Raw genomic sequence first — 17,529 nt, forward strand, 5'->3', positions numbered from 1 at the left:
TGGGCAAGCACCATGGGTGGTGTCACAGTGGGCTGTGGCTCCAGCTTGGGCTGTGTGTGCATGCATATGTGGATGGGTGGCAGCATGCCCCATCACTGAGGTGTGCTGGCAACAGGCTTAGCTGGTGACCTGCGGGCAGCAAACACCACTGGCTCTTTTCAGCTGAGGGGGTGGCACTGCCAGCAACGTGCACTGTGCGTGCAGGAATGGCCGGGAAAAGTGGTCATGTCAGTACCCTGATGAAAACCACAAGCCAGAGATTAGTTTCTGGGCTATGTACTGTCCCAGGCTACTTTCCAACCTCTTCTGTCCACCTTGTTGGGTGGGGGGGTAGGCTGTCACCTCCCTGGGGATCACACCAGGTAGCTGAGTAGGGAGCAAGAGGCAGGCACAGGCCAGCTCTTTCTGATGCTGGGCAAAGAGAGTGCCACAAGCCTGCCTGGAGTTTCTAAAGACCCCCAGGGCAGAAAATGAGGAGACATACAAAGATGACATTCCTGAGTGCTCCATGGCATGGAACTTCAGAACTAGAAGAGACTTGGGAAATCTCAAATCCAGGCCCTTTATTCTATGGATGGAGAAACTGAGATAGCATTTATTCCAGGCCAGACCTTTGTATCTGGAACTCTGGTCATGTCTAATTAGCATATGTATGCCATATTGACTTTCCCTAACTCTCCCATGATGGGCTGGTGCAAGCACATTCATGCAGCCCAGGTATGGATGCCTGTATGGAACATGTGTGGTGCTGTTCTCAGGAGACCTTGACGTGCTCAGCTCCTTTCCATTTTTCCAAGTGGGCAGTGCCCTCCTCACCTGTTCTGACTTGATGTGCTCTGAGGCCTGGAAGACGTCAGGATAGGAGGGACGCTCAAAGACCCGATCCAAAGCCTCCAGCTGCTGCTGAGTGAAGGTGTCAGCTCTCAAGTGCTTCCGCAAACTGTCCACGCCACTCTGGGAGTCTCCATTGGGAACTGAGCCCTCCGATACATCTGGAGAACACACGGACACTTGGGGCATTAGTGCCAGGCCAAACTCAGGACTAGCGCAGTGGGCCCTAGTTAGCTAGGGTGGGCCCTAGCTCTGGTCCTCAGAGGGGAGGTCTGTGCTCCTGCAGGACCCTGCTCTTGCAGTTACTAGGCTGTGGAAGGGTGGGGGTGCTGGCCATGTCTCAGAGACCTGACCCAGCAAGCCTGAGTTTCTTGAGGACCTGGGGGAGGGGGGGTCACAGGGACAGAGTGAGGTGAGGGGACAGAAGGACCCCTGGGGATAATCTTCCCAGGCACCTGGCCCCTGCACCTGCCTGAAACAGGAGCTGGGAGTCTCAGGCTGGTATCAGCGAGCCTGTGGAAAATTGAATCCATTCCAAGATGATTTTCAGTTCCACTGATTCCAAGGGTTGAAATCATACAATCTCAAGGCTGAGTGTTACACGGAACGGAGTGAAATAATTAAGTTCCCTGCCATGAGAGAGGGCTCCAAGAGCATACCTAACGTGCTCTGTGGGGCTGGGCCAGGCCTGAGACACCATGGGATGAAGCAGAGGTCATAGGAGCTCAGCAGCGCCCAGGGGCTGAGCCTGCAGGAGGCCTGGTGAATGCTGCAGGAGGGTCTGGCCTTCCCCGCCCCTTGCTATGGCTAGCCTCTGCCAGCTGCGTGCAGAGCCATCTTCTGGGTTCCTCCCAGGTTCTCCCTGAGAGCTGAGGTTTGCTCCAGACAGAAGGGCCAAGATGGTGCTCACTGCCCCAGGACTATGGGCTGACCTTGTCTGCATCAGACTCTCCCCACTCTGTCATCCCTGCCTTCTACTTCAGGGTCCCCTTCTAATCCGCTTCCAGCGGACTGAGTGTCTGTTCAGCTGCTTTTCCCTGAATGCCCAACCTGCAACTCTTCTGGATGAAGGTTGGGTATCCCCAACCCAGTCCCAGCTTGCCAGCTCCTTGGCTTCCCTTAGCCCAAGACCTGCTGGGGAGCCTTGGGCCTGGGGCCAGCCTGCGCCAAAGGCCCCAGGGTATTCCTCTGGGACTGTTATATATATCAGTTTATAGGTGATTATACGATATGATATAATCAATATTGCATTATATACAGTAACACCGTACAGTATCATTCGGGAGACCATAGAAAATATTACATATTGATTAACCTCAACCTGCAGCCGTCCTCCCTCACTGGCTTCCCAGATGGAGCACGGGGTTTGCTTTCCTAAAGGGACCTCCCTCATCTTCCATCTACACTGTCTTCTGGAGAAGGTGTGAGAGCAGAGAGAGTGTATGTGTGCGTTTGTTTGTGTATGCACAGGGAGAGAGAAAGAGAGGAACACAAGACTGAGATCAAGGCTGAGGGCAGCTGGCACAGGCAACTTTGGTGGTAGCCTATGTTCCTACAGGCACAAAGCTCCCTGGTCTTTCCGGGTAAGGCTCCAGAATGGTTTTCCGTCTCCCACTCATGAGTGGGGTGCACCATGTTTATCCCTCCCTTTGGGGTGAGCGTTCTCAGCACAGGCACTTACGTGTCTCCCCACATGCACATAAACAAGGCCGTGAGCTCACACAGCAGAGTGGGACACAAGCTGGCAGCACAGCGTGTATGTGTCACTGCCCCCAGCTTCCCTGCCTCTGGAACCCACCTCTTTCTCCAGGAAGCACCTATACGCTCAGGCGGTCCTCTGTGTGCGTGGTCTCTGGGCTAGGTTCCCTCTGGCTGGAGCCCTGTTCCTTTCCAAGCAAACCCTGCCATGGCAGGGTGTGGTGGAGGGGGACAGGCAGCTGTGCCTTTGTGTGTGGCTCCTGCCGTGTCACCACACGGGCACTTGGGAGCACAGCATGCATTTGTGAGTGTGGGGCACTCACTGTGTGTGTGTGTGTGTGTGTGTGTGTGTGTGTGTGTGTGTGTGTGTGTGTAGGGGCTGAGCCGGAGCTTTGTCCTCAGGTCACTGGCTGGAGGAGTCTCTCTGCCTTCATTTATTCAGGGCCCTTCAGATCTTGACAAATCTGTCACTCTAAATTTGCGAGAGATTATGGTGCTCTCTCCCCAGCCCGCAGAGAGGTGATATATGATATCTGCTGCCCCTATTGATTGCCTGATCTGGTGGCAGAGGCCGGCGAAATGAACTTGAAATGAACATCATGCCTCAACTCATTGTGCGTATAATACACTACTTAATCCCACATTTTTCAGCCGCTATGGAATTCAATTGATCAATCATGTTCCACTGATAGTACTGTTTTAGGGGTTATTGCTGCTCCCTCCACTCACTGACCTTTTTATTTATTTATTTTTTTGTATACTCGGCACACCCCCACCCCAGCGCCAGTGGTAAGACAGGTTACTGAGGCAGCAATGGTGAGACAGGGAGAGGGTGGGGAGCGGAAGGCAGAGGAAGCCTGCTCCTGGGAGAGGTGGCAATAGGGGGTGGGGATGGAGGAAGAGGATGGGGGGACGGTGGTAGGAGAAGGCGGGTGCTGGAGGAGTGGGCAAACAAAGTGGTGTGATGACGCGACAGCAGCACCAACCAACCCCCAGAGAAGGAAGGAGGCAGCCAGCAGGGTGAGGAAGAATGGGGAAGAGGCACAAGCAAAGTTAGGGAGGTGTGGAGATGGGCCTCCCGGGGTGGGCGAGGGGTAAAGGGCAGTGGTGGGAGCAGGGAGGCAGGCCCTCTCATCAGCAGCTCTCTGTGGAGGAGGTCGTGGCTCCCTGGCTGTGGGGAAGGAATAGAAGGAGGGCTGAGGGCTGGGAAGAAGCAGACTGGGAGTGAGGGAGGGAGGCTGGGAACAGCCCTGGGTCAGAAGGTGCCAGGAGGAGAGGCCAGGAGGGCAAGGAGAGGGAGGGGATGGCTCTGACTCCCCAAGGCCTAGGCGAAAGTGGGTTTAAAGGGAAGGAGGAAGAGGAGAATGCTGAGGAGGGGCAGAGAAGAAAACAAAGCAGTTGTCAGGTAGCGCTGACCACTTGCAGGGCCCCCCCAGGACAACAGAGGGGTGCTCAGGGTGCGACTTTGCTGGGGCAGTTCCTCAAGGTGACGGCCCAGAGGATGGCTTGGTGTGTCCTCGGATGGAGCCACGCACCACAGGTGTTGGCAGGAGCTCCTGGCCCAGGTCTCAGAGCGAGACAGGTTGGTAGTAAGCAACACTACCCACCCCATGGAAGATCTGCCATCCACCTGCCCCCTCGAGCCAAGAGGCCAGGGACCAGAACTGGAGCATTTCTGTAGCTTCAGGACCCGCCCTCGCACACAATAAGGACTTGATAAACGATAAACGACCTACTGAGTGGGACTCTCCTGGGAAGCATTTAGAGCTGTGGTTACCTGGCTGGCCTGGTTTTAAGGACACCAGTAGCCACCAGGCATGTCACCCATGTCCCTGGCTATCACAGAGCATGGAAGGCCCCATGCACGAGCTCTGCACCCACACCCACTGCTTGTTAGCCTCCAACAGCACCCTGTCGGCCATCTGCCCCAGCAACACCAAACTGCCCACCTCCCCCTACCTGCTGAACAGGTAGCAGCTGAGCTTGACCTCAGAGCTGCACAGCTGCCAGGCAGAGCAGCTGGCAGAGGCTGCCTGAGAACGGGACCCAGAGAAGGCTTCTGCCTTCAGACTCCCCAAACCACAATGGCTGATGTGGAAATGGGGGATGTGCATGTCCTGGGCTTTCTGGAACCATTTGGATCCCTGATATTCTATTCTGCTTTCAGACTTTAGACTATAGTTAGAAAACACGGTTGTGGTGAGTTTAGAGTAGAGGGAACCATGAGCTAATCGAACGCCCACGTGGATGGATGGAGGATCCAGCTCTGCCCAGCCACCATTAAGTAGCAGTTTACAAGCACCAGGGGTGTATTCCATGCCATTAGTGTCCTTTATATACTTCATTTATGCCTTCCAACATGGTAAATACTGCCATACCCATTTCATAGATAAGAGACCTGAGGCAAAGGGGTTGAACAGCTTGTTTAAGGCCATGTGGCTAGTCAACAACTGCCAGGATTTGACCTCTATGACCTGGGTGCCAAACTTGGGGCCAGCTGAGGGTCACTTGATCCCCTGTTGGGTGCAGCATCCAAGTTATCTGCTTTTCATGGTCTCTGCTCTGAGGCCCAACCATGAGGTACATGGGTGTTCAGCCTGTACCCACATGGTCAGGAGACAGCTGGGGCAGACCCTAAGTGTTTTACTAAGGAAAGGAGCTCACGTGGGCAGTGGGCGTCTTACCCAAGGCCACACAACTGGGTAGCAGGACTCTCAGAACCAGAGCCCATGCTGGGGCTCTGTCTACAGCAGTGTGAGCACCCTCAAGGAGAGAGCTGTCATGGTTGTACTTTCTGGAACACAGATAGAATATAAATAAAACGAATTCAACAAACCACTGACTTAAAGCTCTGAAATGGTTATTCTTTCTGCAGGAGCAAATCTCCTACTGTCTCCCTCTCTGACTGCTTCATATCTGCTTCACATTGAACAGCCTTCACAGCCTTGAGCTTAGGGGGTCCTCCCAGCCACACTCTGAGATAGGCAGGGACTCAATCCCCCCCTGAAGACACCCAGGCTCAGAGCAGGCAAAGCACAGACCAAGGAAGTGGAAGTGGTTGGCTTGGGGGCATGCAGGCTGGGGAACCTGGGACAGAAGCAGCTGTGTGCTCCATGGACGGGCCATAACAGCTGCTCAGCTAACACCAGAATTGGGGCTCCCAGCACGGGGCCTCCATCTCCACCAAAAACCAGAGACCAGCTTGCCTTGAAAGAGAGCCACAGCCATGAAGGTGGGGTGACTTCCTGATTGTGAGCCATTTTCATTTTCTTCCAGTGTAAATGTTTCCATATTGCCCAGGCTTGGTCCAATAAGCACCAACTACTTTTAGATCCGTTACTAAAAGCATCAACTGAAAGGTCCGGTTTGCTCTTTCACTGAGGCCTGCTATTTCCCCTCTGGGGCTGTTATTTCCCACATTCCGGGGCTGCCCTGGAGCTGAGTCCCCACTCCCATGGTCTATACTCCAGTCCCTGCCAGAACTCACCCTCTGGCCATTCTAAGAGGGGCTGCCCAGGGAGGTCTCCGGAGTTGGGGTCAGGGTGGCCAGTGAACACTGTTGGGGCCAGGGCCAGGGACAATGGACACAAGTGCTCCTTCTTCCTTGTGTGTTTACATTCTACCCGAAATCCCAAAGGGAAATGACTCTAAGGGACAAGAGGTACCTGGCACTAGCCAAAAGGTGGGGAGAGGAACAGACAGAATGACGGCATTCTTCAGCCAAGACGCCTCCAAATTTACAAAATCAAGACGGGATGAACGCTCTTCTCCCACGCCTACCACTCCCTACCTCACAGGAAGCAGGTTGAGACATCTGAAATGCATGTTTTGGATAAGTATAGCAACAAAAAAATAAATAACTTTGATTTTCTAAGCCCAAACACAGACATCCTACTTACTGTCTATGAGGAAACAAACACTATTAGGGCTTTTGCCTACACTTGTTAAATCTGTTCAATGTTACAAGCTCTTCCTGTTTAATTCATTTAGGTATTTAGTCTTACAGGTACTTGTTCCCTTCATTGTCAGATGAAGAGCTAGGCCCAGAGGGGCAACATTCTGTGCCCACCATCGTGCCACTCAGGAGGAGTAAGGGCCATGAGCGAAACTCATAGCCACCTAGCTCCAAGGTGCTCACCTTCCTGATCCAGAACCACTGTCGGCATCACAGCCGTTTTCCTGCTGCACACCTGCCTGCCTAGTGAGCAGTGTCTAGGAATTTTCTGTGTGTTATCATTGCAAGTTGGCCCTGAACACTCACAAACGAGGTGCCACCTGTTCAGGCTTCCAGCTGCAGACATGGCTTAGGGAGGGCTGCCGCATGAGCTCCCTGCCACAGCTGGCGAGGGGCATGTTGGGAAAAGCAGGCTTCACCCTCAGACAGAATGTGAGTTGAGAATCTGGGAAGAAGTAGAAAGAAGGTGACGGGCCTAGGGGACAGTTGCAGTTGGGGTGACCCTGTTCATTCTGGCTGGCCGCCTCTGCCTCCCTCCACACACTACCCTTTCCCTTGGAGGGGCTTACCTCCAGGCTGCCCCTCAACCCAGTCTCCCCAGCTGCCAGTTGTTGCAGTTTCAAACTCAATTGTTCTCCCTGGTACTGAGGCAAATGGAGTCATTAATTACCTTCTATCGGCTGGGCTGAGTTCAGAATGCGATCAATATCCTCGCTTGTCATTCAGGGCAGCCTGCCTGTGCGGCCCCGGCCCCACCCCCACAGTGGCAGCTTAGCAGGACTGTGAGATCTGGGCACCTCCCACATGCACCCCTGCTACTGGTGGGGTCCACCCAGCTGACAGGGAGTGGGGAGTGAGCTCTGAGATATTTAGGAACAGGGTTGGCCCCGCCTGACCCCTCCCCTAGACATCAAGGATAGGGTGACAGCAGGGCCTGCATGGAGAGGGGAGGGAGCAGAGAGAGGAGGGCTTAAGGAGGAGAAAAAGTGGGGAAGAAAGGAGGGAGGAGCAGCGAGGGGAGAAGCGGCCAGGAGGGGAGTGAGGGGCTGCAGTGTGGGAGAAGGGGCACCAGGAGGCCACCCTGGTGACCTAGGGAGATGCCTGGGTGGTGTGTGAACATGGCCTCAACACTGATCCCAAGCTGGGCTTGAAAAGAGGTCATAAAGAAAGCCTTGGATACGTGACCCAAGGCTTTGGTTCTGGGCAAACGTAGGTCTGCACAGCCTTCTAGGCCTGGCAGCCACCTGCTGCCCTTGACCCAGCCCAGCTTCTTGGCATTTAGTGAGTTCATGAGCATGCGAGAGGCTAGGCCTGCCTGTTCACAGCCACTTTCCCCCTCTAGGAACACTAACTGCTCTGGTAACCCGAACACACTACAGAGAGACGGCTCCTGGGTGAAATCCTAGTTTAATTGCTCACTTGCTCTGCCACCTTGAACAAGTCCCATGAGCTTTTCCAACGGAGTTTCCTTAAATCCACATCAGAGGGTTGTTAGCTCCTCCTTATGTCCCAACAGCCACCAAACCAAACCTTTGCAACACCGCTAGCCACCACCATCATCATCACTGCCAAAATGGACCCAGTTCTTATTGCAGTTTCAGATACTACATTTAACACACATACATTGATGTAGTCCTCACAGTAACATTTCCTAAGAGCCTACCACCTACCAGGCAGTCATCCAAGACTTCCACACACATCTACTCATTTACTTTCACAAGAACTTGAGTAGGAGGCTTCTATTATTATCCCCACCTTGTAATGGGAATGGAAGCACCATCTCCAACTACTTACTCCAGCAACAAGTGGCAGAATCAATTTAGAACTTACACATTTATGAAAGTGGGCTGAGAGATACCATATGTGTTATTGTTATTTTCTAATGTTTGTTCTCATCACTAATGTTAAAAGCAGGGACCCCATGATTTTCAACCTTGTAAACCTAGTACAGGGCCTGATATATAGCAGGTAACCACAGATGCTGGCCAATTTGTTGAATAGAATTCCAAACACAAAGACTGATACATTCCCAAATTGCCTTGCTCAACATCTTACCTTTAACAAGGAAAGAAAAAAGCAACAAAGAAATTGCTACTTTGGGTCCTGGCTCAGTAGTCTACTGGCTAAAGTCCTTGCCTTTGCATGCGCCAGGATCTCGAATGGGTGTGGTTCACATTCCTGCAGCTCCACTTCCCATCCAGCTCCCTGCTTGTAGCCTGAGAAAGCAGTCAAGGATGGCCAAAGCCTTCGGACCCTGCACCCACTTGAGAGAGCTGGAAGAGGTTCCTGGCTTCGGATCAGCTTGGCTCTGACCATTACAGCCATTTGGGGAGTGAACCAGTGGATGGAAGATTTTCCTCTCTGCCTCTCCTTCTCTCTGTGGATATGACTTTCCACTAAGAATAAATAAATCTTAAAAAAAAAAACAACAAAACTGATACTCCGGATTTAGTGTTGTTCAAATTTCACAACCAAAATGTATCATGAAGACAATTTAATCCTATTCTTTCTCAGATTTCAAAAACGAACACAAAACTGAACAATGATACAAGCTCAGGAGGATACGTCCTTTTCCACAGTGCATGGTTAGGGCCCTGGCCTCCACTGAGGCTCACGTGCTTCTGCCCAACCAGGGACCTCTACTCAAAAGGGGCGAATGAGGGTTTGGAAAGAAGTGAAGGAAGTCTGGAGTTGACAGTGGCAAAGGCAGGTGGGGGACCTGGGCAGGACCCCAGTGGAGGAGAGAACAGATTCCCACGGAAGAAAGCAGTGGACACGCAAACTGTGGACAGAGTTCCTAGTGGGAAAACAATCCCATAGAGACAAAAACTGGGCCTCTGTAAGCTTAAAGAATCAACCTGACAAGGAAGTAAAGGGTACACTGGTCGGGGGAGGGGGTGGAGAGAGGACCTTTAAGGAAAATCACTGTTGCTGCACGTGGATATGCTTTAAAATATGATGAGCCTAGATTTTAAAAGGACATGGACACCGAATAGTGGAAGATTATGCAGCCATTAAAAAATCATGTTTTCAAAGAATATTTAATGATATGTGAAAATTGCCCTCTGTAATGGCAACAGAAAAGAGCAAGATAAAACCGTGTATACGGTATCATGCTGGCTCTAGTAAAAAGTTACATATAAAGAGGGGAGGAAAAGGCCAGAAAGAATAAACCAAATTTCAACAGAGGTAAATCTCTTAGTGATAAGATTAGGAGGGATTTTTTTTTAAAAGATTGACCGTCTCTTCCAAATATTTTATGACATGTATGTAGTGCACTTAGGGTTAGAGGGAAGTTATTTTTTCTCTCTCTAATAAAGGGCATACAGCAGACAGAAGGAGGGATATAAGCCAGGATGGACACGAGAGTCACAGGGGCTTATCAGGAAGACAAAGTCCCGAAACAATCTGAGACAAAAAAAGCCGGGTGGGGGGGGCCTTGATGGGCTGGGAGGGGTCAGGAAAGTAACCCCTCGCCACCAGTGGGCCCACTAAGCTAACTCTCGCAGGCCAGCATCGTTCATGTGTCAGGACCTTTGGGGGTTAGGGAGGTGGGAAACAGATGGGGTCCTAAAATTGCTGCTGATAATTTTTTGAGAAGCCACAGAGGAGTGAGGCAGTACTAGCCTCTACAGAAAGCGAGAAAAGCTGACTGAGGGCAACTCAATGCAATGTCAGGCTCTGGGAACCTTTCAGAAGGTAGAGTTACACAGCTAATTTCAGGCACCAGAAAGAAGGTGCTTCACATACACACCCAGGGCAAGCTGGGCACACTAATTCAATGCCAGCGCTTGGCTCCAAGGCACTGCGGCCAGGCCTTCCCCATCTGCCCCCCTGCAGGTCTCGACCCTAATGTTTGCCCCAGTCTTCTTTCATAACCCTATGCACATCGGTCTTCCTACTAGATCAGAAGCTTCTTGAAGTCAAGATGGTGGTTTCTACCTTGTCAGTCAGTTAGTCCCTACCACGTTTTATACACAGCAGGCACTCAATCTGCTCGACAATTGACACTGGATTTTTTTTTTTTTTTTTACTGATTGAGCAAGAAAATTTAGTGGGTGTACTGAATGTCAACACTTGGCAGACTTTCTTTCCTAGCTTTCAAAACAAGGTGAAGAAAAGTAAAGTGGTTGATGGCTGCTGGGCTCACAGTATCTAAAGCAGTTATATACCACAACTAGGAAGGAGGTCTCCACTGGTGGGTATGTGGCTTTCCTTCAAGAAAAACCACTCTTAAAAAAGAACCCTACCTGGATGATGATACAGAAGCCATCCTACAACCCTAAGCAGGCAGAATTAAGAACCCAAACCAACAAGATGAAATTCAACAGGGATAAATGGAATGCCCTATGTTTAGGTTAAAAAAATCAATTACACAAGTGCAGAATGGGGTAGACCTGGCTTGATAACAATTGATGTGAAAAAGATCTCGAGGTTTTAGTTGACCACGAACTCAATATGAGCTGGAGTCTGACACGGCTGCTAAAAAAATCGAATGTAATCTTAGGCTACATTATAGATGTAGAGTCTCCAGATGGGAGAGTGGCCCTGGCTCTACTGTACCTGGCATTGGCTAAACTGTCTCCAGAGCTCAGGGTTCTCCAAAGCAGGACCTTAACCCTCAGGAGTGAATTCAGAGATGGGCAACCAAGATTCCCGGGGGGGGGCGGATTCCCCAGGAAACAAGACTCCCCCCGGGGCAGCCTGGGGTCTGCTAAATGCTCCGTAAACAAGGTAGGATGAACAGAGGGAATGAGAGGAGGGAAAGTGCAATGTCAAATGTAGCTCGTTACCATCACATAGTGCTCTGTGCGGTTAATACCACCATCTCTATTTTTAAAGATGAGGAAATTAGAACAGAGAGGTTGTGCAATTTGCCCTAGTTCCCAGAACAAGTCTGAGTGGAGATGGAGCCCACACCTATGTATGCATTTGGATCCCAAACCCCATGATCTCCCCTCCCATCACACCTGCAGAGCTGACAACAACAGCAATTTCCAGCCTGTTCCTATGTCCACACAGGGGCCTGGCCTGTCAGGCACGACCTCTGGAAGGGAGCGTTCCATGGAGAGGTGCCAGGAAAGACCAGGTGCCCCTTGAGAATCTGGGACTCTGGGACCAGTGCTGTGGCCTAGTGGGGAAAGCTACCACCTACAGTGAGAGTTCAAATCTCCTCCCACCCAACTCCCTGCTAATGTGTCTGAAAAAGCAGTGGAGGTCGGCCAAAGTGCTCACATACCTATACCCACGTGGGAGACCAGAAAGAAGCTCGTGGCTCCCAACTTCAGATCAGCCCAGCTTTGGCCTTTTAATTCAACTGGGGAATGAACCAGAGAGAGTAAGATCTGTGTGTGTGTCTAACTCTGACTTTCAAATAAATTAAATAAATAAATACTTTTTAAAAAATACTGATCTGGAACTCTGCCCAGGCACTCCTTGCAGCCCAGCTGCTGGCCTCCCTCTACAGGGCAGGTATCCCTGGAAACAGCCCAGCTACTCCTGGGCACCAGTCCCATTTGCTCCACTCTTCCAGCCCACTTCCCTGTACTACTACTGCACCCAAGGCTGGGAGGTGATCCTGCAAAGACGAACAGCTGCCCGAGGTGGCAGGCCTTCCTTGCCTTCCATGTGGCTTCTAGGTTCCTGAGGCCCACATCCAGGTTGTCTGCTTCTGATGTTTGTTCCAACATAGTGAGCAATGGGCCCCATACTTTTTCCCAGGAGGAAAGCATAACCCATCTTTGTACATGACACTCAGAGCAAGGCCACAGCCCCTCAGTTCTCTGAATCACTCAAGCAGGGACCTGTTTCCTACCCAACCTGTAGAGAAGAGAAAGGTGTAGGGAAACCCGCACTTCCACTCAGTTGAATTCTCCCATTTCAAATAAGGTAGCCACCCCCACCCCCCCCCCCCGCCGCCAAAAGAAAAGACCACCCACAGGTTACATCCCAAGTTACATACAGAAAACATGGCATAGGTACGCGTTACACAGGCACAGCTGGCTGGGCTGTCTGTGACCTAAATGTGCAAAAATGGAAGGAAGCTGAATGCATATAGGTGGAGGAAGAGAAAGATAAAGGCCAGCACAGGGGAAGAAGCACACAGATCCATGGGAGCAACGGGGAGGTGAACCTTGCAGGAGGTTGGAGGAATTCCCAGGTAACCAAGACCCCTTCTCCCCCTGGGGCAGGGCTGTGGGGGAAGGCAGGCTAGTTGTGGGACCCAGCTTCGGCCCACCCTGGGATCTAGGGGAATGGGTGGGGGTTTTGCGGCCGCCTCAGCCCCCACTGGGTTCCAGCCCAAGCCAGAACCAGTTAGAAGTCTCTCCAGAGGCAGGAGGCAAGGGGGCTTTGTTAGCTCAAAGGACACAAGCAAGGCGAAAAATTACATACCAGGCCGCCCTAAGTATGCTTGTTTAGAGAAACTGCTTGCATTTATGAAGTCTTTGGTGCGGAAAGCAGGGTTGCAAATGACTGCATCAGAGCGACAGTAAAGGCCATTAATTTCCTGTTATGTTTTCCTGTGTTGGGGGCTTTATTAATTTAATTTTACACTGTCGAACAACAGCGAGAGCTGACACTGCCACACCGCCGTGGCTGGGGTTTTCTTTTTGTGTGTGTAGCAAGCCTTTGCCTGACATGCAAATCAACACTATTACTGGAGCCAATAAAGATCTGTGGCAGGAATAGGGGAGGGCAGGGGGGAAGTGGAGGGCAGAGGAGAGAGCACAGGGCAGCCAGGGCCAAAGCCACTGCCTGCCAGCTTCCACCTCCCTCTATGCTGGCGATTCCTGGTTTCCAGGCATCTTGCTCTCTCAGCAACCCCTGCCCAGCTTCTATTTCCTTCTCCAGCATCCTCCATTCCCTGCCTTTGGATGACTCAACCTCTGTCATCCTCCCCTGTCCCAGCTCCTGAGAACTTAGATCCAAAGCTTCCAAAGTGAAACCAAAGATGGACCTCTGTCCACCTATCCAGCTGGGACCTGTCTCAGGAGCCACAGGGGATAGGATGTGGCATTACCACATGCCCATACTTAAGCCAGGGTCTTTGCTGTACATTTCCCTGGGTCATGTTTCCCTCTAAACTCCCCTCGTCTCTCAGTCAATGACCCTATTCCACTTACCTGTCACATTAGTGCCCACACAAGAGTACACACCCACTGTCACCTGCTTGCATACAGGAAGCAAAGTCTAGACAGACGGAGATTCTAACTCACTTATGAGCCCCTCTGAGTGCTCCCATGCCCTAACCTAGCTCACCGTTTATTTCTTTGGAATTCCCATGAAAAACACAGAGCTCTAATCATGTTTCCTTAAGAGATTCCAGAAGCTAGCTCCAGCAGCCACAAGGAAGCTACTTGGTGTGGATCAAGGTCCCAGAAAAAAAAAAAAAAATGGATGCCCAGCATCGGAAAAAGAGCTGGTTTCTGGGAGACCTAATGGTGCCACATTCTGGACCTTACCACAGCTTAAGTCTCACATCCACTGTTCTAGGACCATCTACATTGCCCTGAGCTGCAGCTCTAGGTGCTCCCTCGGGGCTGGAAGATGGAGAGGGATGGGAGAAGAAGGTGCTCCTGGAATTGCCTCCTACTAAACACACTTTCTTATCCCTCTTCCCCAGCCTTCCCAGGCTGCCAGGACCTGAGGAGATGTGTGTGATCCAGCGTGTGTATGTGTTTGTGTGTGTGTGTCTGTGTGTAATTCTTTCTGCCACTGGCTCGCCCTCACTCCTGTTCAAACTCTGCTTCAGAAGCCATTTGGCAGGCGCTGGGAGGCTATTGGATGGGATCCAACTCTCCCTCAGAGGAAAAGCATCAACTTCATCAACTGCATTTACTTTACTGCAGGTTCCTGGGGCCGCTTTCCTCTGGCTTCCCTCCTCTTGTCTGCTCTGCCTCGATCACAGTTTACGCCTGCCCCTGTGAGCACCCAGCCTTTACAGCCGCAGCAGCCAGCCCTCTCAAGAGAGTACAGCCTGGAACAGAAAAGAAAGGTGAGGCAGCTCCCTGAGAGACACCCACCTGCCAGCCTCCCCAGGGAGATGAGCACAAAGGTGGGCTGGCAGTGCCTTGGGGAGGAAGGAATGCTGGCATCTCTTGGGGTGGTGACTTCAGGAGCCACCTGGAGGCTGGGCCACACGACTCTAAGAAAGGGTGATGAGGCGAGGCCTTCATGTGCAGGTTGAGGTTTGTGAGGCCTCTCTTGTCTGGGCTGTCAAGGTCAGCAGGTTCGGGTTCATCGAAGGGTCAGGATGGTTTGAATTACTGGCTCTGCTGCTGCCACTCGCTCCAGCGCCAGGTCCAGCCCTCCCCCCAGCCCTCCTTGTCTTTTCATCCCTTGCGGGCAGTACAAGGAGGGTCTGGAGGCTCCTGGGGCCCCGAAAAGGCAGAGTGGGGAGGTTTCCCTTGCTGGACTCTAGGCTACAAAGATGCCCTGAAGGATGCCTGCACTGGCCCTCCTGCAGGCAGCCAACCTGGTTCTCATAAGCCTTGTTCTTGCAAGGGGTTCCCCAGGCCAGGGGCCTGGCCTTCCCCAGCTCCCCACTGGAGGTGCAGAGTAAACACCCAGGAGAGCAACAGGGACTAGGGAGCCACCTGCACAACTGGCCCCTCCCTCTGTCATCACAGCCTGCATGGGGGAGGAGAGCAGAGCTGAGGCAGCGCATTTCTCACATGGTGCACTTGTGGGGAGGAGGAAGGAGAATGATGCTACCCCAGGCCTGGAAGGTGCCTTGCCAAGTGGAATAACAGGATGGTGTTCTAACTAGACAGGTGCTCACACCTGTACCCCAGGGGGCTGGCAAGGCAGTGGGGAGCAGGAGCTGATCGCCTTGGCTGAAAGTGGCAAGAGTGGGGGCAGCCTGGAAGGACCCTCAATGGATCCATCTATTGCAAATCAGAGTCACCTTTTCCCAGGAGTGGGTTCAATTTACCTATTCTTATTTTTTGGCACTTATAAAAAATGTATTCTTTTATGCAAATCTCAAAACACAACTACATGTTAGTATTTATCCAGAATAACATGAAATACTTGGAAATGAAGATGATTCATGTTGCACTGCTGCTGACACTTATATAAACACAGATTTAAATTCATCTACACAGTCATATCTAAACTCCAGTACTTCCCCAAAGAAAAACACAAGTTGTCTGTGTTCACAGCTCATGATAAATACTGCAATATCAACAGAACCTATGCCTACCCCAGATAGCACAGTCAGTGTTCACCAGGCCCGTGGCCACACTACCCAAGGAGTTCGGCTAAAGTATGTGATTCTATTCAGATAGAAAAATGCCTCCCACCCTTACAGATCAACAGTGAAATAATTTTCCTGGTTATTTAGAAGATACAATCTTAGTATATATGTGTGTGTGTGTGTCTCTCAGCAAATGCTGGGCCTTTGAATTTTGCTCCTGCTTGCCCTGGAGTGGATGTTATCTGGCTCGTCAATGTTCACTAGAAAACAAACCTGGGCTATACTTTGTTAATGGAGTAATGGGTACATATCCAGACGGACGCTACCTTCACATAATTTTGGCTCCTCAAGTCTCAGAGCACCTGTCTCAGGAGAGACCCAGTCTGAGATGCATGCCAAGTAGCAGAGGACGTGTGAAGCCACAACCCCAGCAGGGGCCCACAGGGCACCACTCCTTGGGAAAACCTACAGGGGTTCAGCCCCACTTGATCGACAGATGTGTTCTTACAGTGTTCAGTACAAAGCAAACAGAGGCCCTGCCATCCATGCCCATGGTCTTGGGGCAGCCCTTCCACCCTGATCCTTCATGAACACATCAGTGCCCCCTGATGCACTTGTTGCAGTTTCAGTCCCCCACAGTCAACCACAACCCGGAAATATTAAATGGAAATTCCAGAAAGAAACAATTCATAACTTCAAAATAACTTTCTGAGTGGCATGATGAAATGGCACGCCATCCCACAATGGCACGCCACCCCACTCTGTCCTGCCAGAATATGAATCATCCCTTTGTCCAGTGTGTCCCTGTTGCTCCCATTGGTCACTGAGTAGCAATCTGAGTTATCAGATCAAAGGTCTCCAGTCAATGTATTGTTACAACTGTTCTACAGGGTTAGTAGCTATTGTTGTTAATCTCTTGCTGTGCCTAATTAAGGAGTTAAACGTCTATTGTTGGTATGAATGTACAGGAAAAAAAACCCTCATAGTATGCCTATAGGATTGACTACTACTAGTGGTTTCCAGAATCCACAGGGGGTCTTGGAATGAATCCCTGTGGATTAGGGACTATTTGTGGTTCTCTAAGGAGGGAATCAGATGACTGGATGTGGGGTGGGGGGAGCACTTGATGGCCGGATGGTAAACAGACATCACTGTGCCCAAGTGCTACGTTTAATGAAAGAGTCAGTGCAGCATCATTTCGTGTACCAACGTGGTGCAGCCTCATCCTGTTATCTGGGCCTTCCTAAGCATCTCCCACCGCTCTCTCCTGTTTCAATTCCTTCACACTGACCCTGGTCCCACTGAAATAGTGCCTACTCAGCAAACCTTCCCCAAGCTCTTCCCTGCCAGGAGAGCTTGGGTTCCTCTGGCTCTGCTAGACACTGCCTGTGGATCACAAGGCCATCGGAGGCTCTGGCACCAGCCTCCACTTCTCCACACAGGGCAGGTGCGCACATCCGCATTTCCTGTGTTGCTGGCAAGTTGGCCAAGCAGCACTCCCCCTGCAGACCTTCTTGCTTCTCCCAGCCTCCACCAAGGTCCTGTGCCTGGCCAGCCTCTCCTGCTCCCTGGGGTATCCTTCTCTAGGAGAACCAGGCAGAGGGCTTGGTGGCCAGGCACTCCAGGATGACATTAATGAGATACAGGCACACGAGTAACCTAGCCATGGAGGCAGCCTACAAAAGGAGGGACCGCGGGCGGCCAGGAGCTGAGCTGCTCAGGTAATTGGTTTATCTCTCTGGAAGCAGGGGGAGCAATCTCCGCACAGACAGACTAGCAGTAAAGTCTCTTCCTTAAGGCTATTTCCTTTGTCTTTTCAATTGCTTGCACATCCATGTGAGAGAGG

General features: G+C 51.4%; 1 protein-coding gene across 6 annotated transcripts in view; it reads right to left on the bottom strand.

Annotated features, from left to right (window-relative positions):
- The window catches only part of PAX2 (paired box 2), an 85,365-nt gene that overhangs the window by 18,965 nt on the left and 48,871 nt on the right, over positions 1–17,529 (bottom strand). For all 6 annotated transcript variants that reach the window (XM_040991817.1, XM_040991815.1, XM_040991814.1 and 3 more), the window contains one exon: positions 817–992. In XM_040991817.1, coding sequence (XP_040847751.1) covers positions 817–992 — 176 coding nt within the window. The remainder of the gene's footprint in view (positions 1–816; positions 993–17,529) is intronic.

The sequence above is a fragment of the Ochotona curzoniae genome, unplaced genomic scaffold (genome assembly GCF_017591425.1).
Source record: "Ochotona curzoniae isolate NIBS_2020 unplaced genomic scaffold, NIBS_Ocur_1.0 contig_66, whole genome shotgun sequence".
NCBI classification, from domain to species: Eukaryota; Metazoa; Chordata; class Mammalia; order Lagomorpha; family Ochotonidae; genus Ochotona; species Ochotona curzoniae.